Source organism: Cladophialophora carrionii (genome assembly GCF_000365165.1).
Source record: "Cladophialophora carrionii CBS 160.54 unplaced genomic scaffold supercont1.7, whole genome shotgun sequence".
Classification (NCBI taxonomy): Eukaryota; Fungi; Ascomycota; class Eurotiomycetes; order Chaetothyriales; family Herpotrichiellaceae; genus Cladophialophora; species Cladophialophora carrionii.
Window position 1 is genome coordinate 1,259,482 of NW_008481832.1, and position 22,615 is coordinate 1,282,096.

At 55.2% G+C, this 22,615-nt stretch overlaps 8 protein-coding genes across 8 annotated transcripts; 4 read left to right on the forward strand and 4 right to left on the reverse strand.

The window, feature by feature from the left end:
* Positions 1 to 1,234: 1,234 nt before the first annotated feature.
* On the reverse strand, positions 1,235 to 4,144 carry G647_08525 (uncharacterized protein; the record flags this gene model as incomplete). The annotated part of the gene is made up of 1 exon (XM_008732834.1): positions 1,235 to 4,144. The coding sequence occupies one exon, from the start codon at positions 4,142 to 4,144 to the stop codon at positions 1,235 to 1,237; it is 2,910 nt and encodes a 969-aa protein (XP_008731056.1).
* Positions 4,145 to 4,980: 836 nt separating this feature from the next.
* G647_08526 (uncharacterized protein) lies at positions 4,981 to 5,504 on the forward strand (the record flags this gene model as incomplete). The annotated part of the gene is made up of 3 exons (XM_008732835.1): positions 4,981 to 5,042; positions 5,100 to 5,186; positions 5,267 to 5,504. The coding sequence occupies 3 exons, from the start codon at positions 4,981 to 4,983 to the stop codon at positions 5,502 to 5,504; spliced, it is 387 nt and encodes a 128-aa protein (XP_008731057.1).
* Positions 5,505 to 6,545: 1,041 nt separating this feature from the next.
* Positions 6,546 to 7,736, forward strand: G647_08527 (uncharacterized protein; the record flags this gene model as incomplete). Its single annotated transcript, XM_008732836.1, has 2 exons — positions 6,546 to 7,278; positions 7,489 to 7,736. 2 exons carry the CDS (start codon positions 6,546 to 6,548, stop codon positions 7,734 to 7,736), a joined length of 981 nt encoding a protein of 326 aa, XP_008731058.1.
* Positions 7,737 to 7,920: 184 nt separating this feature from the next.
* G647_08528 (uncharacterized protein) lies at positions 7,921 to 9,012 on the reverse strand (the record flags this gene model as incomplete). Its single annotated transcript, XM_008732837.1, has 1 exon — positions 7,921 to 9,012. One exon carries the CDS (start codon positions 9,010 to 9,012, stop codon positions 7,921 to 7,923), a length of 1,092 nt encoding a protein of 363 aa, XP_008731059.1.
* A 1,106-nt stretch (positions 9,013 to 10,118) lies between these two features.
* Positions 10,119 to 11,611, reverse strand: G647_08529 (uncharacterized protein; the record flags this gene model as incomplete). The annotated part of the gene is made up of 2 exons (XM_008732838.1): positions 10,119 to 11,234; positions 11,351 to 11,611. 2 exons carry the CDS (start codon positions 11,609 to 11,611, stop codon positions 10,119 to 10,121), a joined length of 1,377 nt encoding a protein of 458 aa, XP_008731060.1.
* Positions 11,612 to 12,359: 748 nt separating this feature from the next.
* G647_08530 (uncharacterized protein) lies at positions 12,360 to 14,310 on the forward strand (the record flags this gene model as incomplete). The annotated part of the gene is made up of 5 exons (XM_008732839.1): positions 12,360 to 12,384; positions 12,428 to 12,489; positions 12,543 to 12,612; positions 12,665 to 13,896; positions 13,945 to 14,310. 5 exons carry the CDS (start codon positions 12,360 to 12,362, stop codon positions 14,308 to 14,310), a joined length of 1,755 nt encoding a protein of 584 aa, XP_008731061.1.
* A 1,474-nt stretch (positions 14,311 to 15,784) lies between these two features.
* G647_08531 (uncharacterized protein) lies at positions 15,785 to 17,881 on the reverse strand (the record flags this gene model as incomplete). Its single annotated transcript, XM_008732840.1, has 1 exon — positions 15,785 to 17,881. One exon carries the CDS (start codon positions 17,879 to 17,881, stop codon positions 15,785 to 15,787), a length of 2,097 nt encoding a protein of 698 aa, XP_008731062.1.
* Positions 17,882 to 20,378: 2,497 nt separating this feature from the next.
* Positions 20,379 to 22,155, forward strand: G647_08532 (uncharacterized protein; the record flags this gene model as incomplete). The annotated part of the gene is made up of 2 exons (XM_008732841.1): positions 20,379 to 22,006; positions 22,074 to 22,155. 2 exons carry the CDS (start codon positions 20,379 to 20,381, stop codon positions 22,153 to 22,155), a joined length of 1,710 nt encoding a protein of 569 aa, XP_008731063.1.
* Between the last annotated feature and the right edge of the window lie 460 nt (positions 22,156 to 22,615).

Sequence of the window (22,615 nt, forward strand, 5' to 3'; positions counted from 1 at the left end):
TATGAGTATGGGAATGGGTATGAGTATGGGAATGGGTATGAGTATGGGAATGGGTATGAGTATGGGAATGGGTATGAGTATGGGAATGGGTATGAGTATGGGTACGGGTAATCAAGGAGAAAGGAGAGCCATCAATGTTGTTGTCATTATCGCTGATGGCCGTCCTGTCTTTTATTGTTTAATGTACCGCACTACACCGCACCGCACCGCACGGCCATCACCTGTCGGCGAAGACTTCTCTTTCTCCTTTTGTTTCCTCCTTTGCCCTGGGGCATAGAATGCAAGCAGTAAGGACAAGGACAAGGACAAGGACAAGGACAAGGACAAGGACGTGAACTTTGTGGGGGGGGAGGGGGGGAGGAAAATGCATGGTATTCGCCTCGACTGCGCCGCGCCGCGATAAGTGAGTTGATTAAGTTGACTAGATACTGTAGGTTGAAAAGGGATGGCCAGGTCATGTAATGTGAAAAGGAAGAGAGAGATTCTCCCTACTCTATGCTATGACTACTTACCTTACTGTGGAATCCCTCCCTGCCTGTTCGTACTCCGAACGCTGACGTGTAAGTAAGTGATGGTTCCGAGGCCAAGTGTCGAGTGTCGAGTGTCCAGAAGAACAAGCACCCGAGCCGAATAGATAAATCTCTAATTGCATTTAGCGGGGCGACGGCGTGGGACGTCCTAGGTATGTATATAGGTGAGGATGGGTCCCTGGAGTGTATATACTATACTCCGTACTCCGAACTCCGTACAGTACTACTTAATTAGTTACTGTATAAGTATATACGTATTATGTACTGAGCCACCATGGTGTTGAGATACACTACAGGTCCTGTACACACGTCGAGTAAGAAACTCACTCGTGCTCGCGAGGGTTCATCAAGGAAAAAGGAACACCCTGTTGTCAATGACAATAACATTGCCGTGCTGGTACTCTGTACTGCTATCACTGGTGCAACGCTGTTCGTTTTGACTACGTGACGGGAGTAATTGGATAGACCAAACCGCCCCGCTGCAATGACACTAGTTCAGCATGAAACGAGAAGAGGCGAGACAACACGGGAGGAGCTGTAAGCTGTCAGGTAATTAATTACCGGGGTATTCATTGAGGGCATATATTGCATGCCCATGCTCATCCGCTTTGGACTCAGTGCTACAGAACCTCAGACCTCGACTCGTACACCAAGTGTGCTTGCCACATAACTAGGCCGGCACATGATCGCATGATCGAGGACCATCATTCCGCTATACGCCTTCTCTTTCTTGCCGTCCCCGTGGCGGAGGCGGGAGGTGGACTGGGCGCACCACCGGTTTCGTCCTCATTCTCTTCGCTCTCGGACTGTCTCAGGCTAGGATTCGCGCTGACGGTGGCGCTGACATTGCCGCTGCCGCTCGCTTGCGTCGTGGGCTTGGACGGCCCGGCTGTCGGAGTCGAAGAAATCATGTCCGCCTCGCCCACATCGCCGAGACGTTCCAGTTCGGCTTCTCTCCATTTCCTCACCATGGCGATGACATCCTCGAACATCTCCCTGGTGTCGGAGATGATGCCACCTACTTCAGATGGGGTACCATCGTCCGATTCGCTGCTCTCGGCGTGCTGCTCATCTCCTGCCGTGAGCTGAGGTGCAACGTCTCCTCCTCTTCGGCGTAGGCGGAGTGAGCGTCCAAAGCCTCTCTCAGAGCTTGGTAGTGGATTGAACATGACTGCATTTGCAAACATTCGCACGAGTTCCAGTTCAAGCTGAGCCGAGTTCACAATTGCTTTTGGTGGGACAAGGTCTTCTGACGCCCTAACCAGATAGACGCCGTTTCCAAAAGCTCTTTCACCAGCAAGCGGAACGCCTGCCGTAGTCGACGCCGGAGTGTTCTGCATGGGTGTCTTGTCGCCGTCTGCATCCTCTGACCCTGCATTTGCATTGCCTGTTCTCTCCTCGAATGCCTCAATAGCCGCCAATGCCGCTTTCCCACCCTTCGAGATAGCTGCCTTGATGCTCTTCAGGTCCTGCGGTCGCAACACCAGGTCCTTATATCCAGGTGCATCCCTTTCGGAAAGCGGCTTAGCGAAAATTCCGGCCAGTTTGTGCGAGTTGATCTCGTTAAGAAGCAGCTGCGAAGTCTTGCTGAAGTTCCTGGTGACTGCGACCAGCGAGGGATCAGCCAAGAGAGACAGCGAGAATTGGCGGCGTAATGGAGGTGGCTGAACGCGCGTCAAAGCCGTCGCAGCTGGAGAAGGTAGCTGTCGTGCGACTGATGGTGGCGGGCTTGCCGAGTCATGGCCACCTGAGCGCTTCCGCTTATTAGTACCAAGAGCCGGTACAGCTGGCTCTGGTTTGGCAGTCAACGTGCTTGCACGAGCTCTTCCGCGCCGGCCCGTAGTCCTTTGTGGCTGCTGCTGCTCCGTGTCAGAAGGGATCGGCGCAGGTGTACCGGGTGGTTCCGCTTTAACGCTGTGAGAAACCCCAGCCTTCTTGCCCTTGCTGGTAGGCACATCGGATGCAAACGATGCTATCGATTGAGATCTTGATCCTGCAAATGCCGACGGAGTGGCACTGGCTTGCTGGCGGCCTCTGACCGGCGGTGCGGTGGCTCGCGGAGTACGTTGGCTCTTCTCTGCTGTCCGTTCTGTGCTGCCCCGGGATTTCTTGGTCTGAGTGAGTGACTCTGTATCTGAGATGGGACTAACTTCTCTCTCTGGTCGAATTGGACTTGACGGCCGTGCACCACCCGGCTGCTGAACACGTCGCTTCCAGGGCGTGGATGATCGCGCTCTCGGTACGGTTCGCCTCGAGTCGCTTCGCAGAACAGGAGTCACGTTTGGCGAACCGTAATACCCATAGTAAGGCTGACCAGGCTGAGGCGGTGGCCAGGCATGAGGAAGCGGTGGCTGGCCTTGGTAGTGGATAGGGGCACTTTGGGGGTACGGCGCATATTGTGGATGGTGTGGTGTCTGGTACTGTATGGGAGGACGGCTCGTGGGTGATTGAGCGTAATATGGTGGATTTGGAAAATGTGGTGGCTGACCATACTGTTGCTGGGCAGGTGGATGATGCGGCCAGGGAGGCTGTTGAGGGTAGCCAGAGTAACCCGGATACGGTTGCTGGTGCTGGTGCTGGAGGCCAGGGACGGGAGAACCTCTTCCTTGAGCGGGTGAAGCACTTCCACGCTTCTGATGGGGATACTCGGTAGGCGGTAGCATATGCGGTGAGCCCGTATACGGTGGCAGAACGGGCATAGGTTGACCCTGGGGTCCGGGCTGGAAATGCTGAGGGTTGATCGGGCCATAGTTAGGTCGTTGCGGCGACGGAATGGGTAGCGTGCGATGAAAGGCTCCCGGCGATTGTTGTGGCGGCGGCGGGGCTGCTGGAGGCGGTTGCGAAGCTCTTGCAAGAGGCAGAGCAGGAGATGCAGGAGGTGGAGGATGCGAGGGCGCCAGAGGTGGCGGCAGGCCAGTCCGAACAGAGGGAGACGTCCGCACATCGACGGCTGCAGGTGCCGCAGTCGACGCGACCTGCACGAGACGGGCGGCATCAGTGCCAGGCGCGGCTGAGGCAGGTGTTGCCTGCGAGCTCGCCTGAACAGTGTGCGCCTTCTCGACTATGTCTTCTGTCTTTTTGGACGTTTCGGACTGCGGCTGAGCCTGGTTGTTGCCGGACTCTCCTGCGGGCGGCTGTTGAATTTGGTCCTCGAATTCCTCGTGCTCCAGCTGCGCGATCTCAGCCTGCAGCCTCAAATAGTCCTCCTCTTCCTGCCTGACCTCCTTGATCATCTGCTCTCGAAAGCGAGCGTAGAGCTTGTCTACCAGGGACTCTAGTGACCTCTGCTCGTCTGTGTATGCCGCGTCCTCGGGAGCAGGCGACCGCGACAGCTTGCGCTTTCGCGGGTTTGTGCCATTTGACGACCCATCGTCGCCATTAACGGTCGGAATTTTCTGCGTATTTTTCTCCTCGGCAAGAAGGTCGTAGTATAGCTGTTGCAGAGCAGCTGCGGTGAGACGAGTCTGATCGTATGTGTCGCTGTCGCGGATGAGGTGGTTGCCGTTCAAGGCGGTCGAGATGTCCTCGAAGGCAGCTGTATCGGAGCCATGATAGGCGACGGACTGGCAGAAGGCGAGGGTTTCATACTGGGTGTAGGCTTTTATTGAAGGCATCCCATCATAGCGAATACCGTGTGGACGAAGCCGCCGTACCCAGAGATGCGACAGCTTCCCTCAAGCCAGCCAGGACTAAAGAGTCAAAGTCCAGGGACGCGACGCGTGGATCACAGGTCCAAACGCGATGAGTGGTGGTGGAGATGTGATGAGCGTCGAGGTGAAATGAAAATTGACGGTCGAAAATTGGAGGACACCGAAGCAACGGCCAGACACAGCAGAGCAGAAGCGCAGCGAGCGCGAAAAGTCGCGGCTACTGTGCTCGGTATGGCCAAGACCCGAGTTTTGTGGCTACCAGCTAAGCTACTGTAGCGGCCCCGTCGCTGCCCCCCGTAGGTGCCCCGTAGGCCCAACTCGTCAGTTTCAGGCGCTTGTGGTGCTGGCCTCGGGCGCCGCCAATTGTTGGGGGCAGATCGGCGCCGCCCAATCACCTAGGGGCACCCGAGGCGGTAGCGTGAGCGCCCCAAACTCTCGCTTCAGGGTCCGTCCTGCACCTCATCGAACCGGCGAGCCCCTTTTGCTGGGATGCTGGGCATTCGCAATTTGGGAGGAATGTGCCAGTCATTTGCCCCGGATGGCAACCACATCTTTGATTTAACACCAGGAAGCACCGTATGAGAGCAGGAAGCAGTCTGCCTGGGCTGTGCTTGACGCCTTCTGGAAACTGTCCACTGATCTGGGTCAACTGACTCGTCCGCTCGCATCCTGTTGCCTGTCGCCTTATACCTCGCGAATATAATCGATACAATAGTCCGTACGGCGACAACTGTCCATCTCGCATCTCTTGCCGCAGTCCCTTTTCAACTACAGTCAGACGCAACGCCGGACCTCCAACAATGAGCACGGCCAACGAACAGAACCCCGACGCGGGCTTCCAGGCCAATGCACGTCCTCAGTCGTACGTCGGGCATCCCTAGCAATAGCGGAGCGCAGTCACTGACTCGAGACACTGCAGAACAATCGCCCTTGACTTTTCTGCGGCGCTTGATGATCTCTTCAAGCTCAATGGCATTGACGCTTTGGAGGAATCGGTAGAGCAGAAGTACGCTCTTATCCCTCGGCCTCTTTTTCCAGTGGTTGGATTCCGTTCGATGGACGCTAACAAAGCCTCGGCTGGTGCAGGAAGGAAACAGTCAACTCCCGGAAATACGAGCTCGAAGACCTAGAGACCAAACTGCGCGAAGCCGACACCAAGCTGAAGCATCTCAAAGCGAAGCATCAGAGACAACAGAGCCAGCAGATGTTCACCAAGAGGAAACCGGTTGTTTCCCCCACCTCGCCAGAGCCGGAGGAAGATAGCTCCGGCGATAGTGATCGGGGACGCTCTCCCCAGCAGTACAGAGGGGTGGAGACCAGATGAGTTTGCATAACAGCATGGCGTCCTGGCTTTTCGATCGATTGTCCCGGGTGTGGTCGGACACGCGGCGTGGAATGAAGAGGAAACATCATGCTTGGATTGGAGTATGCGCATCTATACCCCTTCCTGAGCCAAAGACCATGGGGCTTTTCAGGTTCGGCGTTTGGGCATACTCTGACAGCTCACCGGTTCTCGGTATTAGCGGATTCCCTCGTTAGGCATATCTCATTGAGTGCAGCAGCGCTCTAATCCTAATATCCTTCCGGCGAGAAGTGTCGATCTCGGTGAAAGCGCCGACAGCGTGATTGGATTGTCTCTGTTTTGTTACAACGAAAACATGTGCCTGACACTGACTGCCCCTTCAAGGCGACGGACAAGCTCTGGAAGCCGACGTTTGTGGCTGCTGGCTGAGCACATCCCATTTGATGTCCAAAAGCGAACCCGAACCTCACGACGAATCAGACCCTCGGAACATGTCTATGCAATACAAGCACCACGCATTCATGCAAGGCATCAGGCTAACGAACGGACGCCGACCTCGAGAGCCAGTCACTTGAAGTCGCGCGCATCGAGCTCACGCAAACGTGGCCGACGACCTGCCTATTGAGGCAAGGGACAGTATCTCCGTCGACGTAGGACACGGCACATGGCACCGCAAACTCCAGACGAGGGCAATCGATGCGGCAGACAGTCACCCAACAGTGGGTTGTGGATTGTAGGTTGTGGTATTGCTCCATTACACGGCTGAATTAATAGGCTCCCGCTCGTACTCCGCAGCTGAAGCCTGGGCTGGATCGAATGGAAAGAAGCTCGCTCGCATGACGAGGTCGGTAGACGCGTGCTCTTCCCTGTGACAGTGTGAGAACATATATATATACTGTATGTATATGTTCACGGGTCTGCCACGAGACCCGCCTTGTCTGCATTAACAGCAGCGTCAAAACCTAGATCACCTTTCCTCGGACGTCCATACATCGTACTGTGTTGACCTCGGCTTATATACTGTAGCCGGGACACCCACCCACCGGCCTCTCGCACCGTACCATGTCCATGAAAGCCGTCGTCATCCACGAGGCCGGCGGGCCCGATGTGCTCAAGCTGGAACAACGGCCCATCCCCACGCCCGCGGCCGACGAAGTGCTCATCCGCGTCAAGGCCTTCGGGCTCAACCGCTCCGAGATGTTCACCCGCCAAGGCCACAGCCCGAACGTGCGGTTCCCACGCGTGCTGGGCATCGAGGCCGCCGGGGTCGTCGAGGCGTGTCCGTCCGGCCAGTTCCAGCCGGGCGACAAGGTCGCGTCCGCCATGGCCGGCATGGGCCGCGACTTCGACGGCGGGTACGCCGAGTACACGTGCCCCAAGGCGGCGAACACGCAACGGTTGACCACGGGGCTGGAGTGGGCCGTCGTCGGCGCCGTGCCGGAGATGCTGCAGACCGCGTACGGGTCGTTGTTCAAGGCGCTGAAGCTGCGCGCCGACGACCGTCTGCTCGTGCGTGGTGGGACCACGTCCGTGGGCCTGGCGGCCGCGGCCATCGCCAGCAATCACGGCTGTTTCGTCGCGGGCACCACGCGCAGCGCGAGCCCCGACACGGCCGAGCTGATGCGCAGGAGCGGAGTCGAGCAGGTCATTGTCGATGATGGCAATGTCGCGGACACGGTGGTCAAGGGCGGGAAGAAATTCGACAAGGTGCTGGAGTTGGTAGGGACGACAACTCTCAAAGACTCGTTGAATTGTGCCGTCGAGGGCGGCATCGTGTGCATGACGGGCATTGTCGGTGAGTTTGGCTCAGTACTTATTTTACTCCTCCGTTGTCATGGATCAAAACCGGCCACTTTCCCCTTCCACGGTACCGTATTGTGGGATAGACCCTGGCGCGGGTTGACATTGACTGCCCACTGATGCTGACCCTGACACTGGCATGACATTGACTGCCCGCTGATGCTATCCCTGAGGACACTGGCATGACACTGACACCCATGCCCAGGAAACAGCTGGAGCCTCAAAGAGTTCTCGCCCATGGACGTGATCCCGCACTGCGTCGGCTTGACAGTCTATTCCGGCGGGCCGGACGAGTTCATGGAGACTCCGCTGAATGATTTGCTCAAGCAGATCGAGGCCGGCACCATGCCTGTGCAGATCGGCAAGGTTTTCAAGATCGATCAGATCGTCGAGGCCCACGACACTATGGAGAAGAACCTGGCGCGCGGCAAGATTGTCGTTCTGACCGAGTGAGTGGAGCAGACAAGAGAGATGAAATGGCCTCTTGATGAATCTCGATGATTGGGTATTAGCCACCAAATATATTCGATTTGCCCGTCTCGGCCTGACCTCCTTGTAGTATTATACTTAAGATCCAGAATAAAACGGCCCGAACAGTCACAGTCACGGCGTGACTCAAGCTATAGTCCTCGGGACATCAGATCGAGAAGGACGATCCGACTATCGCACCGGATAGATCTATCCTCCACAGTTTCGTCTGTCCCATTGCGAACAGCACGCCCGGCTCGCCAAACCCGATATTAGCGACGTCGTCGATCAGAATCTTGCCCAGCAGGTTGCCGCCGTCGTCAAACGCAGACACACCATCGTCAAGGCCGACGTAGACATTGCCCAGAGTGTCCGTCTTGACGCCTTTCGCTCCACCGAAACTGGGCAGCGAGAACAGACGTCTATTGCCCAGAAATCCGCCCGTTCCATTCTTGGTTCGGCCCTGCACATCGAGAGCGTAGATCGTTCGCGGACCAGTGGCGTCGATGGTCCCATCACCAGGCTGAGCACCCGTGTCGATGATATAGACTATGCTTCCGTCCTGGTTGATGCCGATCCCGTTGGGTCGAATATACCCATCTGCTACGGCTCTGACGGTCCCACTTGCCGGATTGTACCGGTACACCTGGTTTGGGAGCTGGGGCGCCGGCCGAAAGCCGTACTCGGATCCGTAGATCGGGTCGGTGAAGTAGATCTCGCCGGACGGGGTGACTGCAACGTCGTTGGGCGAGTTGTACTCGTACACACCGTAGCTGGAGAGGATCCGGCTTGCGTTGTACGGAGGCTCGGGATTCAGGAACCATAACCCCCCCGGTTGTGTGGGAGAGCCTTGCCCGGCCCAGACAAGGACATTCGATGCTGCGAGGTACCGGTAGCCGCCCAGTGGGAAGGGGATGGCATGGCTTGTGGCGTTCAGTTGTGTCACTTGCACGGTGGCAGCAGTCGTGAGGTTGCCTGTGACGTGTGAGATGATCTGCATGGTACCGTTCGCGGTTGATGGATCGGGCACAACGTCAGATGTGACGAAAAGGGACCTGGTCGGCGGGTAGTAGACGCCACCCTCATGGAACAATGGCTGCTCGGATTCAGCAAGGAGGGTCACTTTCGGGTTCGAGCCGAGGATAATCTGGAAGTCAGGCGAGGCCGTGTAGAAGGAGTCAATCTGCGCCACAGAGAGGGCAGTACAGCAATATATAAGGACGGTGATGAACATGATAGCAGTGGCAGGAGGGGGAGTCATCGTCACCAGCGATTGTGGCCTGACTTTGTGTCTTTTAGCGGGGAGAGTAACAAGGATTGAGATGAGGCCGGGTGAACCCATTGTCTTGATATAGTCGAGGTCGCTTCATTGCTACGTCGACCGGAAACCAGTATCAGCAAAGATGAAGTCCCCTGTGATGAACGGCGGCCTGAACGCACCGAGCTGCGAAAGCGCTGTTCAAATTCCAGGTCCGGGAAAACAAACGGGCTGCACCAGATCAGCCCGTTGAGGACGTCCCTCATGAATCCGCGCCACGTGAAACATCCTTTTGGGCCTTGCAGAGCCAAGGGACCAAGCTTTTGACGAGTCTCCTCATAAGGCTTGGTCAAACGACTGCGGCCACCGATTCTGAAGCTTCACGGTCCTCGACCAGCGCAGCTTGCACCGTGCGAATGAGGTCTCCGACAGCGAAGCATGGTGGCGCCTATGTCAGGTAATATCGCCAAGCGAGATTGGATACCGAGCCTGGAGATCTCAAGCACCGAGGCCGCATTGGACACGGGGACCGGAGTAGGGATGTTCTCTAGGTAAGTAAATACTTAAAGCACGACAAGCTGTGTGTGTGATCGAAAAGCACAGACACCACTCGGCATCGGGATGCTCCACTCGGCCGCCAAGGCCTCATTTTATTGGTTCATCTAATTCTACAAGGCGACGAGTGGGATGCGAGACTTTCGCCTCTTGCTTAGTCAGCGTTCACTCCCCTGCTGTCTCAGCTTTCCCAATATAAGAGATCAGGTACTCGTACGGGGAGGAACAAGTTCATTAATTAGGCATCCAGTCATCGATCATGTGGAGACGATATTGAGCCGCAGTTGCAGTAGCATGACGCACCATCCGTCCGATGATCAGGCTGAAGGCGAATGAAAGGATAAGCACTTAACCTCATGACCGACACTGACATTCATTCTTTCACGAAAGAATCATTTAACTGTAATTGTTCTCTCATGCCCTATCGTCACCCTCAGCCCCATTCGGGACACTCTCCGCGTAACCACGGCTCGAACCATCCTCCACAGGCATTTGACATCCGCCCCTGGCAACATGGCTGGCATTGAACGCATTCGGCCTCGGCCCCCTTCGTCTCACTCTTTCGGATGATCAGCCAAGGGCGGCGCAGCCTTGCAAATCACACGAGCCTTCTCCATCACGTAGCGCTCGCCAGCCTGAGTCTCCTTGATCAATGCGCCAAAGACAGTCATCCACACCTTGGAGCCGACATATTTGTCCGTAGGTCCAAGCATGTCGTCCGGCTGGAAGTCATTCTGGTCAGCCGATTGGACCTTGCTATCCTCGTCGATGCTGATAAACCGGTACCGGTCGGTGCTTTGGCGGATCATGACGGTGAGGTCATACGCATCCCGGCAAAGATCGGCCAAGTCGTGCAACAGTTGTGGAGGCCATCTATAAGCGACTGGCTTCTGTCCGACCTGGTTCTCCGGTCTTCCGATGACCCACGGTGCGAACAGGTGAGCAATGTACTGGCTCACATTCTTCGGAGTGTCGTCGTTCGTCATGCCCAGGGCCTTACAATATCCAAGTGTGAGGGCGCGCCAGTCGCTGGTATTCTTTCCTAGAGTTTCCAGGTCAGTACCATCGGTGTCAAAATAGGGTACCTTCGAGGCTTCGACAGGATGCGTACCATGCGCATACTTCGAGATCAAGGTCTCGAATTCTCCGAGTTTGGATTCCAGGTCCTTGTCCAATCCGAAACATGGTTGGCTAAAGATCCGCCTCTGCAGCAGCAGGTATACCTTACTTCTAACCCAATAGGTGAGGAAAACGTCTTGGTCGCTCTGTTCATAGCGAGTCGGGATCTGTTTGAGCTTCCGCACCCAGTCATTGTCGATTTCTTCTAGTTCCTTGTGCTCTCTTCGCGGCGCGGCCCTGCTGCCGACGCAGTACTTCTTGACGATCGTCTCTATCCGCGCCCTGATACGTTGTACTTTGGCCGTCACTTCCGAGTCAATCACCTCGTTCGCGTTCGTTGCGGCCTTGGTGATGACGGCTTGGAGTCGGCTCAGCTTGGCCTTCCAGAGTTGCTGATTCATCTCTAGATCTCGGACCCTCTGCTGCTCTGCTTCAAGCCGTTGCGTCAATTGCTCATTCTCGGTTGCCAGGCGCTCACTTTCGTCTCGAAATGTGTTGCAACGCTGCTCTAGACTGGCATAAGCCGCGATCGAATGTTCGGTGTGCTCATTCTGCTTGCCGGCGAGTCCACGTCAGCGTCAAGTTGCGAGTGATTCTCTCCCAATTCTTGGCCAGCTAGGCAGCGGAAGCTTGCACCTTGATTATCGCCTTCTTGAGTTCGACTTACCTGTCTGTGAGATGTCGGCTCAACATGGTTGGCGAGGCTCTTCGTGGCATTCAGGATATTTGCCAAACTTTCGATACGGCTTTCAAGGGATGATCTGCCCGCCTCGGTCTCATGCTTGAGCGAGGAGATTTCGGATAAAGTCTGAGCCATGCCTGTCTGCAAGTGGTCGCCTATAGGGACCACATGTTTATCAAACAGGTTGGATAACGCAAGATACAGGTCTTGAAGTGATCCCGCCTCTGTGGGCTGTGGTTGCGCCATGGAGGGTGAGACACAGAGTCGGAGCGGATAGAGAATAGCTGTCCAAACAGCCAAAGTCACCGACCTCGATTTTCAAGAGGACAAGTTCGACAACTGAATTGCTGCGCAGTGGGATGAAAGGGACATGACAGAGGAACGGGAAATTGTTGAGCAAACCGGGAGAAGAAAGCGCCAGCCTGACCAGAGATGCAGACCATGTCGCCCACGGTACTCCGTACAACCGGCGAATTCAGCCTGACCCCGCGGTGTGGTGGACAATACGAATTCCTGCCTCGCTTATGCGCAGAGATTGCCTTGTTTCAGAGGCAAGAAATGCAGCCTGAGCATAATGGGCGGCATGCTAGCCACTGCCTCGTGTATCATGCAGGATCGGCTCAATGTTCAGCTTCCCCAACCATCAGCTAGGGCTATTCTCTGTCCACTTCAGCTCAGCCTCATGTGCGTGCTCCACGGTTCAAAATCCATTGGGCATAGATAAAAGGACTGGGATGGGCAGAAACTGGTCCAAGGGACGCGCTACTGTGCCTCCTCCTGCAGGGGCGTGAGGTTGATGCGAGCATTTTGGTCACAATTGCAATCAGGCTGAAGAGCTAGGCGCTGACCTGGTGCGAGCCCCATCAAGATATCTATGCTGGGCGTTTGCCTGATGTAAGAAGAACAGCATTTGCTCTTCGCCTTCATCTCCAAGGTGAAAAACCCTACCCGGCAGATCGCTCTCAGAAGTCGGACAACATACCTGTTAAAAGCAATGGCATTACCACGAAGCCTCAACGGTCTGGAGTCAGACTCTGGATCTGACCAGCCTCGGGCTGTCAGAGCCTGATGATCAGATCATCATCGCGCTAGATTTTGGAACCACGGCAAGACAGTTTGCTTTAGTTGATATTTCGACCTGGGGGCATGGACTGACCTATGACCTTGCAAATGGCAGTACAGCGGCATTGCTTTTGCGTTCAAAACCGAGACCAAGCCGGAATTGATTTCAATCCTCGACTGGCCGGGTAAGTCGGCTCTGTGCGCAATCGGACAACGTTCTGAGTGTCATCTAAACAGGCCTTGAGAGTGAAAAGCAGCCGAAAGTCCCGACGGTCCTCAGCTATGATCGCAAGGATCCTCGGCAGTATAGTTGGGGGGCGCAACCTCACAAGCACGAGAAAATCGAGGCGATCAAATTGCTTTTGGACCCCGACCAAAGCAAGCCGATCTATGTCCCGACAACGAATACTCGAGCGGAGATCACCAAACTCGGGAAACCACCGGTGGAAGTCGCGGCAGACTATATACGCTCAATGTATCAACATGCTTGGGAGCGGATTGCCACTAAGGTTCCAGAAAGTTATCTCGAGAATGACGTGAGACCGAAGTTCGTATTGACCGTTCCAGCTGTATGGTCGGACAAGGCCAAAGCTGCCACAGAGCGTGCGGCGAAGCTCGGAGGCATGTTTCCCGTGACTCTGATCAAGGAACCGGAGGCAGCTGCCCTGTATACGCTGCATCACTTGCAGGACCGTGGCTTGGAAGAGGGAGATGCGCTGGTCATTTGCGATGCAGGAGGAGGGACCGTGGATTTAATCTCGTACGAGTTCCTTCGAACCAAACCCACGCTTGAGCTCAAAGAGCTTGTGCCGCCCAAGGGTGGTATGGCCGGCTCCCTCCAGCTGAACAAACGATTCGAAGACCAAGTGAAGATGTTGGTTGGAGAGGACCAATATTATCACCTTCGCAAAACCCGAGCATACCAGGAAGCCGTGACATTCTTTGACAGAACGGTCAAGCGGGGCTTCCGTGCCGGGAATGAGGATAGCTGGTATGTCAACTTCCCCATGGCGGATCTGAAGGACGACCGGAGCCAGAACCTGAAGCGAAATACCTGGGAGTTGAAGAGCTCCGTGGTTGAAGAGATCTTCAGACCCTTGATCGAGGACATTGGACGAATGGTAGACGACCAGGTCAACCTCGTACAGAAGAAGCGCCTTGCCGAAGGACACAGGAAGGGCGACGAGGTCAAAGCGATCTTCCTGGTTGGCGGGTTTGGTGCCAGCGAATACCTCAAACAAAGCATCCAGAGTCGTCACCCGGACATCCAGGTAATCCAGCCGCATGATGCGTGGTCTGCTATCGTCAAAGGTGCTGTCCTAAGCCAGCTGCCTCACGAGACCGTGGTCAAGTCTGTTGTCTCCGCAAGGCACTACGGTGTCTCTGCCCATACGGCGTATGATGAGGTGCGGGATGCGGGGCAGTACTGTTGGCACGATGCTTCATTGGGACACAAAAGGGTGAACAAGGTAAGCCTCTTGCGACCTGGCTCGAGGAGCTTTCTGACGCAGCCTTAGATGACATGGTATATCGAGAAAGGCGAGGACCTGGAAAGGGACAATAAGATTGTCTTTCCCTTCTTCCGCCGACTCCCCGAAGGATTTCGGGATACGCAGCTTGTTTTCACCGACGCCTTGTATTCGGATGATTCTGCTAGAGCAAACCCATATCCGAAAGAAGGGGCCGTGCAGAAGAATTGTATGCTGACGGCGGATCTCCGTTCAATTGACAGGTCCTTGCTGCAGAAAAAGATCGGAGCGGACGGGAAGAGCTACACTGACGTCAATTATGACTTGGTGGTGACGGTCAAATCTGCGCAGATGCGTTTCTCCTTGGAAGTCAAGGGGAGGGAGTTCGGAAGTGTCAATGCGAAGTATGAATGACCTATGTTTGAACTGAAGTTCTTGGACTATGTCGATAGTCGCAGGCTGGTTTGGTGCAGGACGTGAGACATGGTTGCGGTATCAGGAGCGTAAGCGTCACGATGACAGCCCCGAGCAAAGGGCCTCAAGGCAATTCATCGTATGCAATTTGTCTGTAGGAGAGAGGAACGAATGAAAGCACCTGCAGTTAGTTCGACACGAAGTGCTGAGCTGCGTTTGTGGATCGGACGAAAAGTCCACGCTAATGGCTTGGCGTCAAGTATGATTGGTGAAAGTGAGGCAATGTCACGTGCAGGGTAGTAAATCCCCAAGTACTTTTGTACTTTGTACAGCCACTGGTGTGGCGCCCAAATATGTGGCTGACTACGGAGTACGGAGTGCCTCGACAGAAAGCGAAAACCGCAATTGAAGTCGGGTCTATATGCCCTTCACGGTGCTTTACCCTCATGCGACAATCGTGCTGGGTGGAACGCCATGTCCACAATATAAAGGAGGAATATCCCAGCAGCTGGAGGTACAAGTCAGTCAAGAGCGAATCTGGCTCCTTCACGAGCTGTTGTCGATTTTTCCTTCTGCACTGCTTGCCGGATGTGTGAGAGCAATCTCAATAGGCGCTTTCGCTAGGACGAGAATGTATGTCTCGAAAATCACCTTATGAGGTCGGCCGCGAGTAACTGACCCAGCTCGAGTACGAGATCCTTCACCGTTGCATACTCTATACCCCTACTCCAACGTCCTCTCCTCCACAAGCGGAACACTCAACATTGAATAGCTCGGCCTTTATCTTGCCTCGGCAGACCCGAGATCTTTGTCCCGTACATCTATGTATCGTCTTCCCTCTCTCTCACGCGTAGTGACCATTTTCGTCTGACGAGCCTCACCGCGGTATAGCGTTGGTTTGTCTCGCCGAACCGGTCCGATGGCGCGTATCCGACCACCACCTACTGAGGAGACCTTGCGTTTTAGGGAGTGGGAGGCGGCCATTGATTCTGTAATCGCAAGCATATGAGGCGTGCACCCACTGAATCGGGGTAATCGGTAGAAGCCTGGTCGTCTCACCCTTCAAGCAGCAGAGAGTACACAGGTGACTATTTCTCGAGCTGTTGAAGGGAACGGCGGATCTTCGTATAGTGATCAACGAGGATATTCGGTCACTGCCCGGGTGAGAAAAGGGAAGCTGTCATCACGGAGCAGGGATACTGCGAGGTTGTCTCAATCGGCAAGATTGTCGTGCTGACGGGGAAGGAGTAAACATCGCCCAGGCAGTGTCGAGGACTGTCATCATGTGTGCCTATGCCTCGTGAGGTATGCAGTTCGACTAGCCTAGCAAGAAAGCGCATGACAGGCGAGTCGCCGATACATGAGGGGATTGCAGCCTTGCCTAATTTCGAGATCGCGACTAAGGCTCCTGAGCCACGGAATTCCGTGTCGCCGGGGACTTCATACAGCTTCGCCTGTGTATACAGCCTGCGGTTCAGTGTTTCAAGGCGGCTCTTCGTGCAATTTTGTCTCGTTTCTTCGCCCCAGCCATAGGCTTACGGGGCCGTGCACTTCGCGTGGTCTTCTGGGGCTTGCCTGTATTCCACATTTGCCACAAGTCCAGACACGTTCTTTGCCCAATGAATTTGCCGCCAGGTGTGAAGATCTCGACTTCGGGAAGATCGGAGTGGGAGAGAGATGTCTGGTTGTAGGCCGGCTGTTCTCCGCCAAAGGGAGTAAAAGTGCTTGTCTCGATGGAAAGGCCTTCCGCGGTCGGGGCGATGGTGTCTGACTCAGCAGGACTTCCTGGAGGACCATCTGCTCGGGCTGTTTGTTTACTCTTTCGAACTTGGCAGACCAATTCTACCCAGCCAACTCCTTCGATCAGGATGTCTGTTGCATACACATGGAATGGCAACTTGTCCGGTTTGACTCCGGCCCTGATCATTGACCCTGCCCTGGACCTCGTAACATCCGTTCGTAGCGCGAACCGCCCAGCTGACGATATGGACATTCCTGCTTCCTCTGCCAGGATCGACTCGATGCCGCTCTCCCGCTGCTGGATTTGTGTTCCCTCTGCTTTTGCAGTCGAAGTGACGTGGGCCTTAAGCGGGACAAAGGGGTATGCCAGCATGGTGGTGCTGCGGTCATGCTCGTTCAGAAGCGGTGTTATGCGGACTAAGCCACCTCCTAAGAGTAAGGACTGGCCAGGTTTGAGAACATGTTGAGCAACCGTAGGACGATGAACCATGACGAGATCAGCCCTGTCCTCGGGTTTGACGAACTGGTCAAGCCCACCACGTTGCAGACCCGGCGTATCAATGAGCTCTCCCTTGTGATTGCCGAAGGGGATCCGGATCGGGGAAGCAGTAGTGCCGGGCAGGCTAGACACCAAGGGCATGGTTGGGAAAGCCACTTGCGGCTGAGGCGGGGGCAGCAAGTTCTTCTCAGATAAGAAGGTGTCGGAGCGATGGCCAGCGGCGTCGATTCCCTTCTGTTGTTGGAGCCCTGCATGGAAAGGAGCTTGGTTGTGCGCACCTTTGGGGAACAGCACTTCGAAGAGGTTGGATTTGCCCACATTGAACTTTCCAACCAGCCAATTGCCACCACCTCTATTCCAGATGGTCTCTTTGATATCTTTTGTCCACCATCCTCGCTTGGACGAGACCAAATGCACGTTTCCGAGCCTGAGATTCCGCCCCATACGACCCAATGCAGTTCTCAAAATCGCAACGAATTTGGGCATCATGCTGTCGACCATCTCTTTGGTGGGGGCGATGAGATCGGACCTGGTGATCAGGAATGAAAGAGAGGGTCTGGAGGAGAAGGAGTGTTGAGACCGGCGATTCTGGGTGCGCGGATTCGCGAGAGACAAATGCTTGTAGATCGAAGGGATGACAGACATGGGGAAATCTGCTGCGTCCACGACATGATAGACATGGTTTCTGGTGAAGGGGGATTCTGCGATCGAGTCTGCGATCGCCTCGATAGAGGGATGCGCAATTGGAACACCGCGACAGTCATGGACCAAGTAATGACACCTATCACAGAATGGCGTTGTCAATGGATCTTCAGCGTCAGCAATTGTATGTTCGTGGTGCCGGCTGTCTTGGTCTTCCGTCTGGATTGGCACTTGTCTACCAGCTTCTTCGGTATCAGCTCCTTCGCCGCTATCCTCCCCCTCATCCGCACGTTCCTCCCGCTTCAGGCGCCGGACATATTTCCTCACCGCTCTCCTTGACAGTGTGTAATACCCACTCAGGCCAGGATCGACGTCCTGCGTGAGGGCGCCGCATCCTGGGCACGCCAGGGGCAGGAACTTCGAGTCCGGCGTAATCCCTCGAGGCGAGGAAGTGGAGGGAACAGCATGCAGCGGTTCTTGCAGGTGGCTATCTGCCGGCAGGGGATGTAGAGGCTTGGATTCAGATCGAGGTCGCTCCAATTCAGCCGTTGCAACGGAGACAAGAGAGCGCGCAGAGGACCGTATTCGCGGCGTGATCAGCCCACGGGGATAGGCACGGGCCTGGACACGCCATAGTGCTTTGGGAGAATACAATGATCGCATTAACTTCCGGGCTCTACTGAGGTTCATGTCATCCTGATGGCTACTCGGTGGGCGCGTCGCTCATGGAAAATGCAACGCGGTGCATAACTTTTTGACAATGAAACTCGCTAAAATTTCGGTCCTGGTTTCCGCTCATCGGATTGTTCCGACACTGTGGCGCTCAGTACGAGGACGTGTGTACTATGTACGACTACAACCCTTGCCTCTGGCCTCGCCCAAGTTACTCTGTACTGTACGGAGTACTCCAGACTCCGCTGGTAGGATTCAGCTCATTAATGCAATTAATGCTGTAACGCTCCATGTATAAGGCGGCAGGGAAAATTTGTGCCGTTGAATGCATGAATTCAGATAGGGCATCAAATAAGGCAAAATCCAGCATGTTGAAGTCGTGCGAACGTCAAAGCAGGCTACCCATAGAAGAGATACTGGGGTAGGAGGCGCAATGTATGAAGTGTTCGAGGACGGAAGTAACGCGGCGACACCTGAAGGACCAAATTTTATTCTTCGAGGGCATGCGAAAAGCAGCGGGAGGAATCATCGATGGGGCTCAGCTGGAGCTGTGAAGCCCCAGTGAGATGAGTTGAAAACGCGGTCATCTCGAAACTGGACGTCCTCGATGCAAGTCTGCATTCTGCTTGGTCCATTCTTCCCGACGGGCATGCGTCTGCCGCTCGTGTTTACCTGATCAACCGCAAGTGGTTGAAATAGCACGCCTGCGGGCATGAGGCCTAGACGGCTGTTACAGCTTAAGTGGGGAATAGTCTCTTACCACCAGCCCGCACTGACTCTGACATGGCTGACGGTCGGCGAGCGATACGTTCGGCGAGTGATACTTGCCCTGGTACATAGCTAGAGTCGGCTGTGAGGGCTAACAAACGAGCGACATTATCCAAAATGTTGCAGTGGTCGCAAGCCCTTGAGTAATCACCGACAAGACGTGATGGCGATCAAACAACCGTCGGGCTCAGGAGTTGAGCTAATCCTACCTCGTACACCTCTGCTTACACGATACGGACGGAACACTTGAGATACACAAAGTGATCGTACGAGCCAAGTAGCGCACAAAGGTGCTATTGGGCCGACCAACACATTTTGAATAAACTCAGATGAAATCTTCTCATCACGCGCGCAAAGGCCTGCATTCGGCCAACTCAGCGATAAGCTCGCGCGTGCTCGTGCGATGTGGTGGCGGACAGAGTGGAAGATGACGAAGGCATAGTCGACGTTGCGATCTGAAAAGTCGTAAACACATGCAGAAGCAAAATGCAAATACATGGTGATTTCACCTTCGGGGCCGAGGCTTATTGTATAGCGAGGGAGAGACAAGAAGGAGTTCTGATGCGGGTGATTTGGCAAAAGTACCAAGGCACTGTGGTACTTCTTAGCACTAAGCCCCTCTTTGACACCGTACGTGAGGTACCTACCTAGTACTCTTCGCCAGGCACTTTTCAGCAGGCGCTATTCAAGCACCAGACCACATAGGCGAGGAGGCGTGGTGTTTACGGGTTGTTACTTGGCTGCCCAGTGGCGTAGAATTTCGTGTCAGTGAAAAGATTTGGAACGATCCGAGGCTACGCAAGGCTGTCGGGACGACGTCTTCTGATTGGTCGTAGTCTGCTTACTCCACGGACAAGGCGAGAAGGCGCAGTTGCCCGACGGTGACATGGCGCCTGCATATTCAACACGAGGCATGCCCTGCAACTGCCAAGTCCAGGATCGAGCTGGGTAACGACCTTTCCCTCGTTGCGGCCTAGAGTTGCCCAATCTACATGACTCAGCTCTACTGCTCCATTCTATTCAGCCTACTCGTCCAGGTCCCCGCGGTGGAGGCACCGGAGGTAATCACTCGTAATAGTCACTTCCCCTATTCGCAGGGGTATGGACTCGAGTAAGAAAGCCCGACACTCTTTGGGACGACGGCAACACGACACGGCAGCGAGCGCGAAGCTGTGGTTCTTTGCCTTGACCAATGGTACATCTGCGAGCAGGCCACCGCCGGACCTGTTTGCAGCCTGTTTCTTAGCAGAGACCAACCACCTGCCCGTTTCGCACGGGGATTCCCTTCCCTCATACGCAAGCGTCCAGCCCGTACTCACGGTGTGGACCAAGTTCTGCAGCCATGGCTCCTCCGCCTTCATATCAGCCTCGTCCATCTCGAGAATCGAACAGGGTTGGCTGATGCAATCATATGTGGCGACTAGAGGAATGTCTATCCGAGCCCGAACACCCTGGCACTTTCCCCCACTTTTGCTATACGTGAGGATGTACCAGGATGGGTCCTATGTACCACTCGACCGCGCAGTCTGCTCTTTCAGCATGGGACCGCCTCGCTGTGTCCTCAGCTTAGGCGACCAGATCTCACAGTCTGTTGAGTTCGCCTCTTGACCGGCCTATATAATGCGTCCAGAAATCACTCAGCTGGCCTGCGGACCAGTTCACACACAGAATATTCGCAACGTGCAAGCTATTCACTCGTACCTTACCCACTCGGATCTATACTACCTTATTGTCCCAAAAGCTCAGCATGGGTTCGACACTGCCAGACAGATTCGACTTCGTCGTCGTCGGTGCTGGCCCTGCTGGCGCAGTCCTCGCCTCACGACTCGCGCGAAGCAACAGAAAGCCTTCAGTCCTTCTCGTCGAAGCTGGCGGAAAGAACGACTCCAGAGCCCTGCGTGCTGACGCGGAGAGATGGCTTCACCGCATGGTACCCGGCATGAACTGGGGTTATCAGACAGCCCCGGTCAAGGGATTTGATGGGAGAGTGATCGCATACGACCGCGGCAAAGGTCTTGGTGGAAGTTCCGCCATCAACTTCTCCGTCTGGACGGTTGGCCCGAAGGGTGATTACGATGAGCTGGCACGGCTCGTCGGTGATGAGGAGTGGAAGTGGAGCAACGTGCAAGAAAGATACAAGAGGCTCGAAACCTACCACGGAGATGCCGGAGATGATGTAGACAGCGTCAGACACTATCGCGACGCTGACTCAAAGAACCATGGCTACGATGGACCGATCCACGTTGGTTTCCCCAAGGTCTGGGAGCCTCAGGGCAAAGAGCTGATGGACATCTGGTATGCGAATGGTGCCAAACGCAATCTCGACCACAACTCAGGCGATCCGATCGGTCTTGCATTGTGCATCTCAACGGCATACAAGGGCGTGAGGTCCACATCAGCGGACGCCTTGGTGGATGCGCCCAGCAACCTGCACATCCTGGTCGATACGCAGGTGGCGCGCGTGGTGTTCGAGGGAACAAAGGCCAGCGGCATCCGCACCCTTGATGGGCGGACGATCCATGCGGACAAGGAGGTCATTCTCTGCGCGGGCTCCCTCGATACCCCGAGGATCCTGCTGCACTCCGGGATCGGTCCTGCTGAACAGCTCAAAGCTTTCAACATTCCGGTCCTGAAGGCGAATGACAATGTCGGAGCACACCTGAAGGATCACCATCACATCACAATCCCAGTCATCCGGGCAAACCCCAAAGACGAAAGGACCAAGTTCTACAAGAGCAAGGAGCTACAAGCAGCCGCTCGGGCTTTGTGGGAGAAAGATGGCAACGGACCACTGTCCGAATATGCTACGACACTTGGCATCGCCTATGAAAAGATTGACCATATCGCTGAGCTCCCAGAGTTCCAAGCTCTACCCAAGGAAGAGCAAGATCACCTACTGGAGCCCACCGTACCGCACTATGAATACTTACTCAACGGTCCGTGGTTGCCACACTTTATCGACCCAGAAAACGCTGAGACGGGAGTGAGCATCTTCGTCTTCGTGCTCAACCAGAAATCAAGTGGCTCCGTGCGACTCCAGTCGTCTGATCCCGCGCAACCACTTATCTTCGACCCCAACTGGTTCTCTCATCCCTTCGACAAAAGGGTGGCCGTGGAGGCTACGCGGAAGACACTGAAGATCATGAACAGCCCCCAATTCCACAATGGCACCGTGACCATCGATGGACCCAAGAGTGAATCAGAGGAAGATATCCTGGCGTATTGGCGGGGCCGTAGCGAGTCGACATGGCACATGATGGGAACTGCACGCATGGGCAAGGACGAAAGCCGTGCCGTGGTGGACAAGAACTTCAAGGTCTTTGGAGTGGAGCGGCTCAGAGTCGCCGACATGAGCGTGATTCCGATTGTCTCAAAGTAAGTGCTGCTACGCTACCTCCTCTTCGACGCCTCAGCTGAGACATATGCTAACTGGTTCCGACAGCAACCACACTCAGACCACCGCGTACCTCACCGGCCTCACAGCCGCAGACAAGCTTGTTCGGGAATACGGGCTCGACGCCTAGCTGGCCGATCCATTATCGTGAGTGTCTGCCGGTAGCCATCTACTCTGAAGAAGCAATTTGAGCGATGGGGTAACCTGGTGCTCGGGGGGGCAGTTTCGTAGATATGCGACCAGGTAATTCGGTACAATGAAAGAGGACGATCCACATGGAGAGAGACCTGTGTCAAAAATAGCAGTACTCTGGAGGTCGCTTGGACGGCTGCGTAATCATCCCTGTTGATATGATGCAACTCCCTCCACTCGAGCGGTGCTGGGGGCCTCCGGGGCAATGCTTGCTCCCAATCAAGCAGTGCCGCCCCTGAAGGCGCCCGGCACGTCCTGCCCGAGACGCCCCTCAACTCCCCTAGACGGCGCCAGTGGCCGTGCCCGTCGACCCTGGACCCCTACTCGCACCACCGCCATTGACGCCGAACCTTGGCGCGCTTCCCCTCGCATCTCGCAAAACGACCGACCAGCAATGC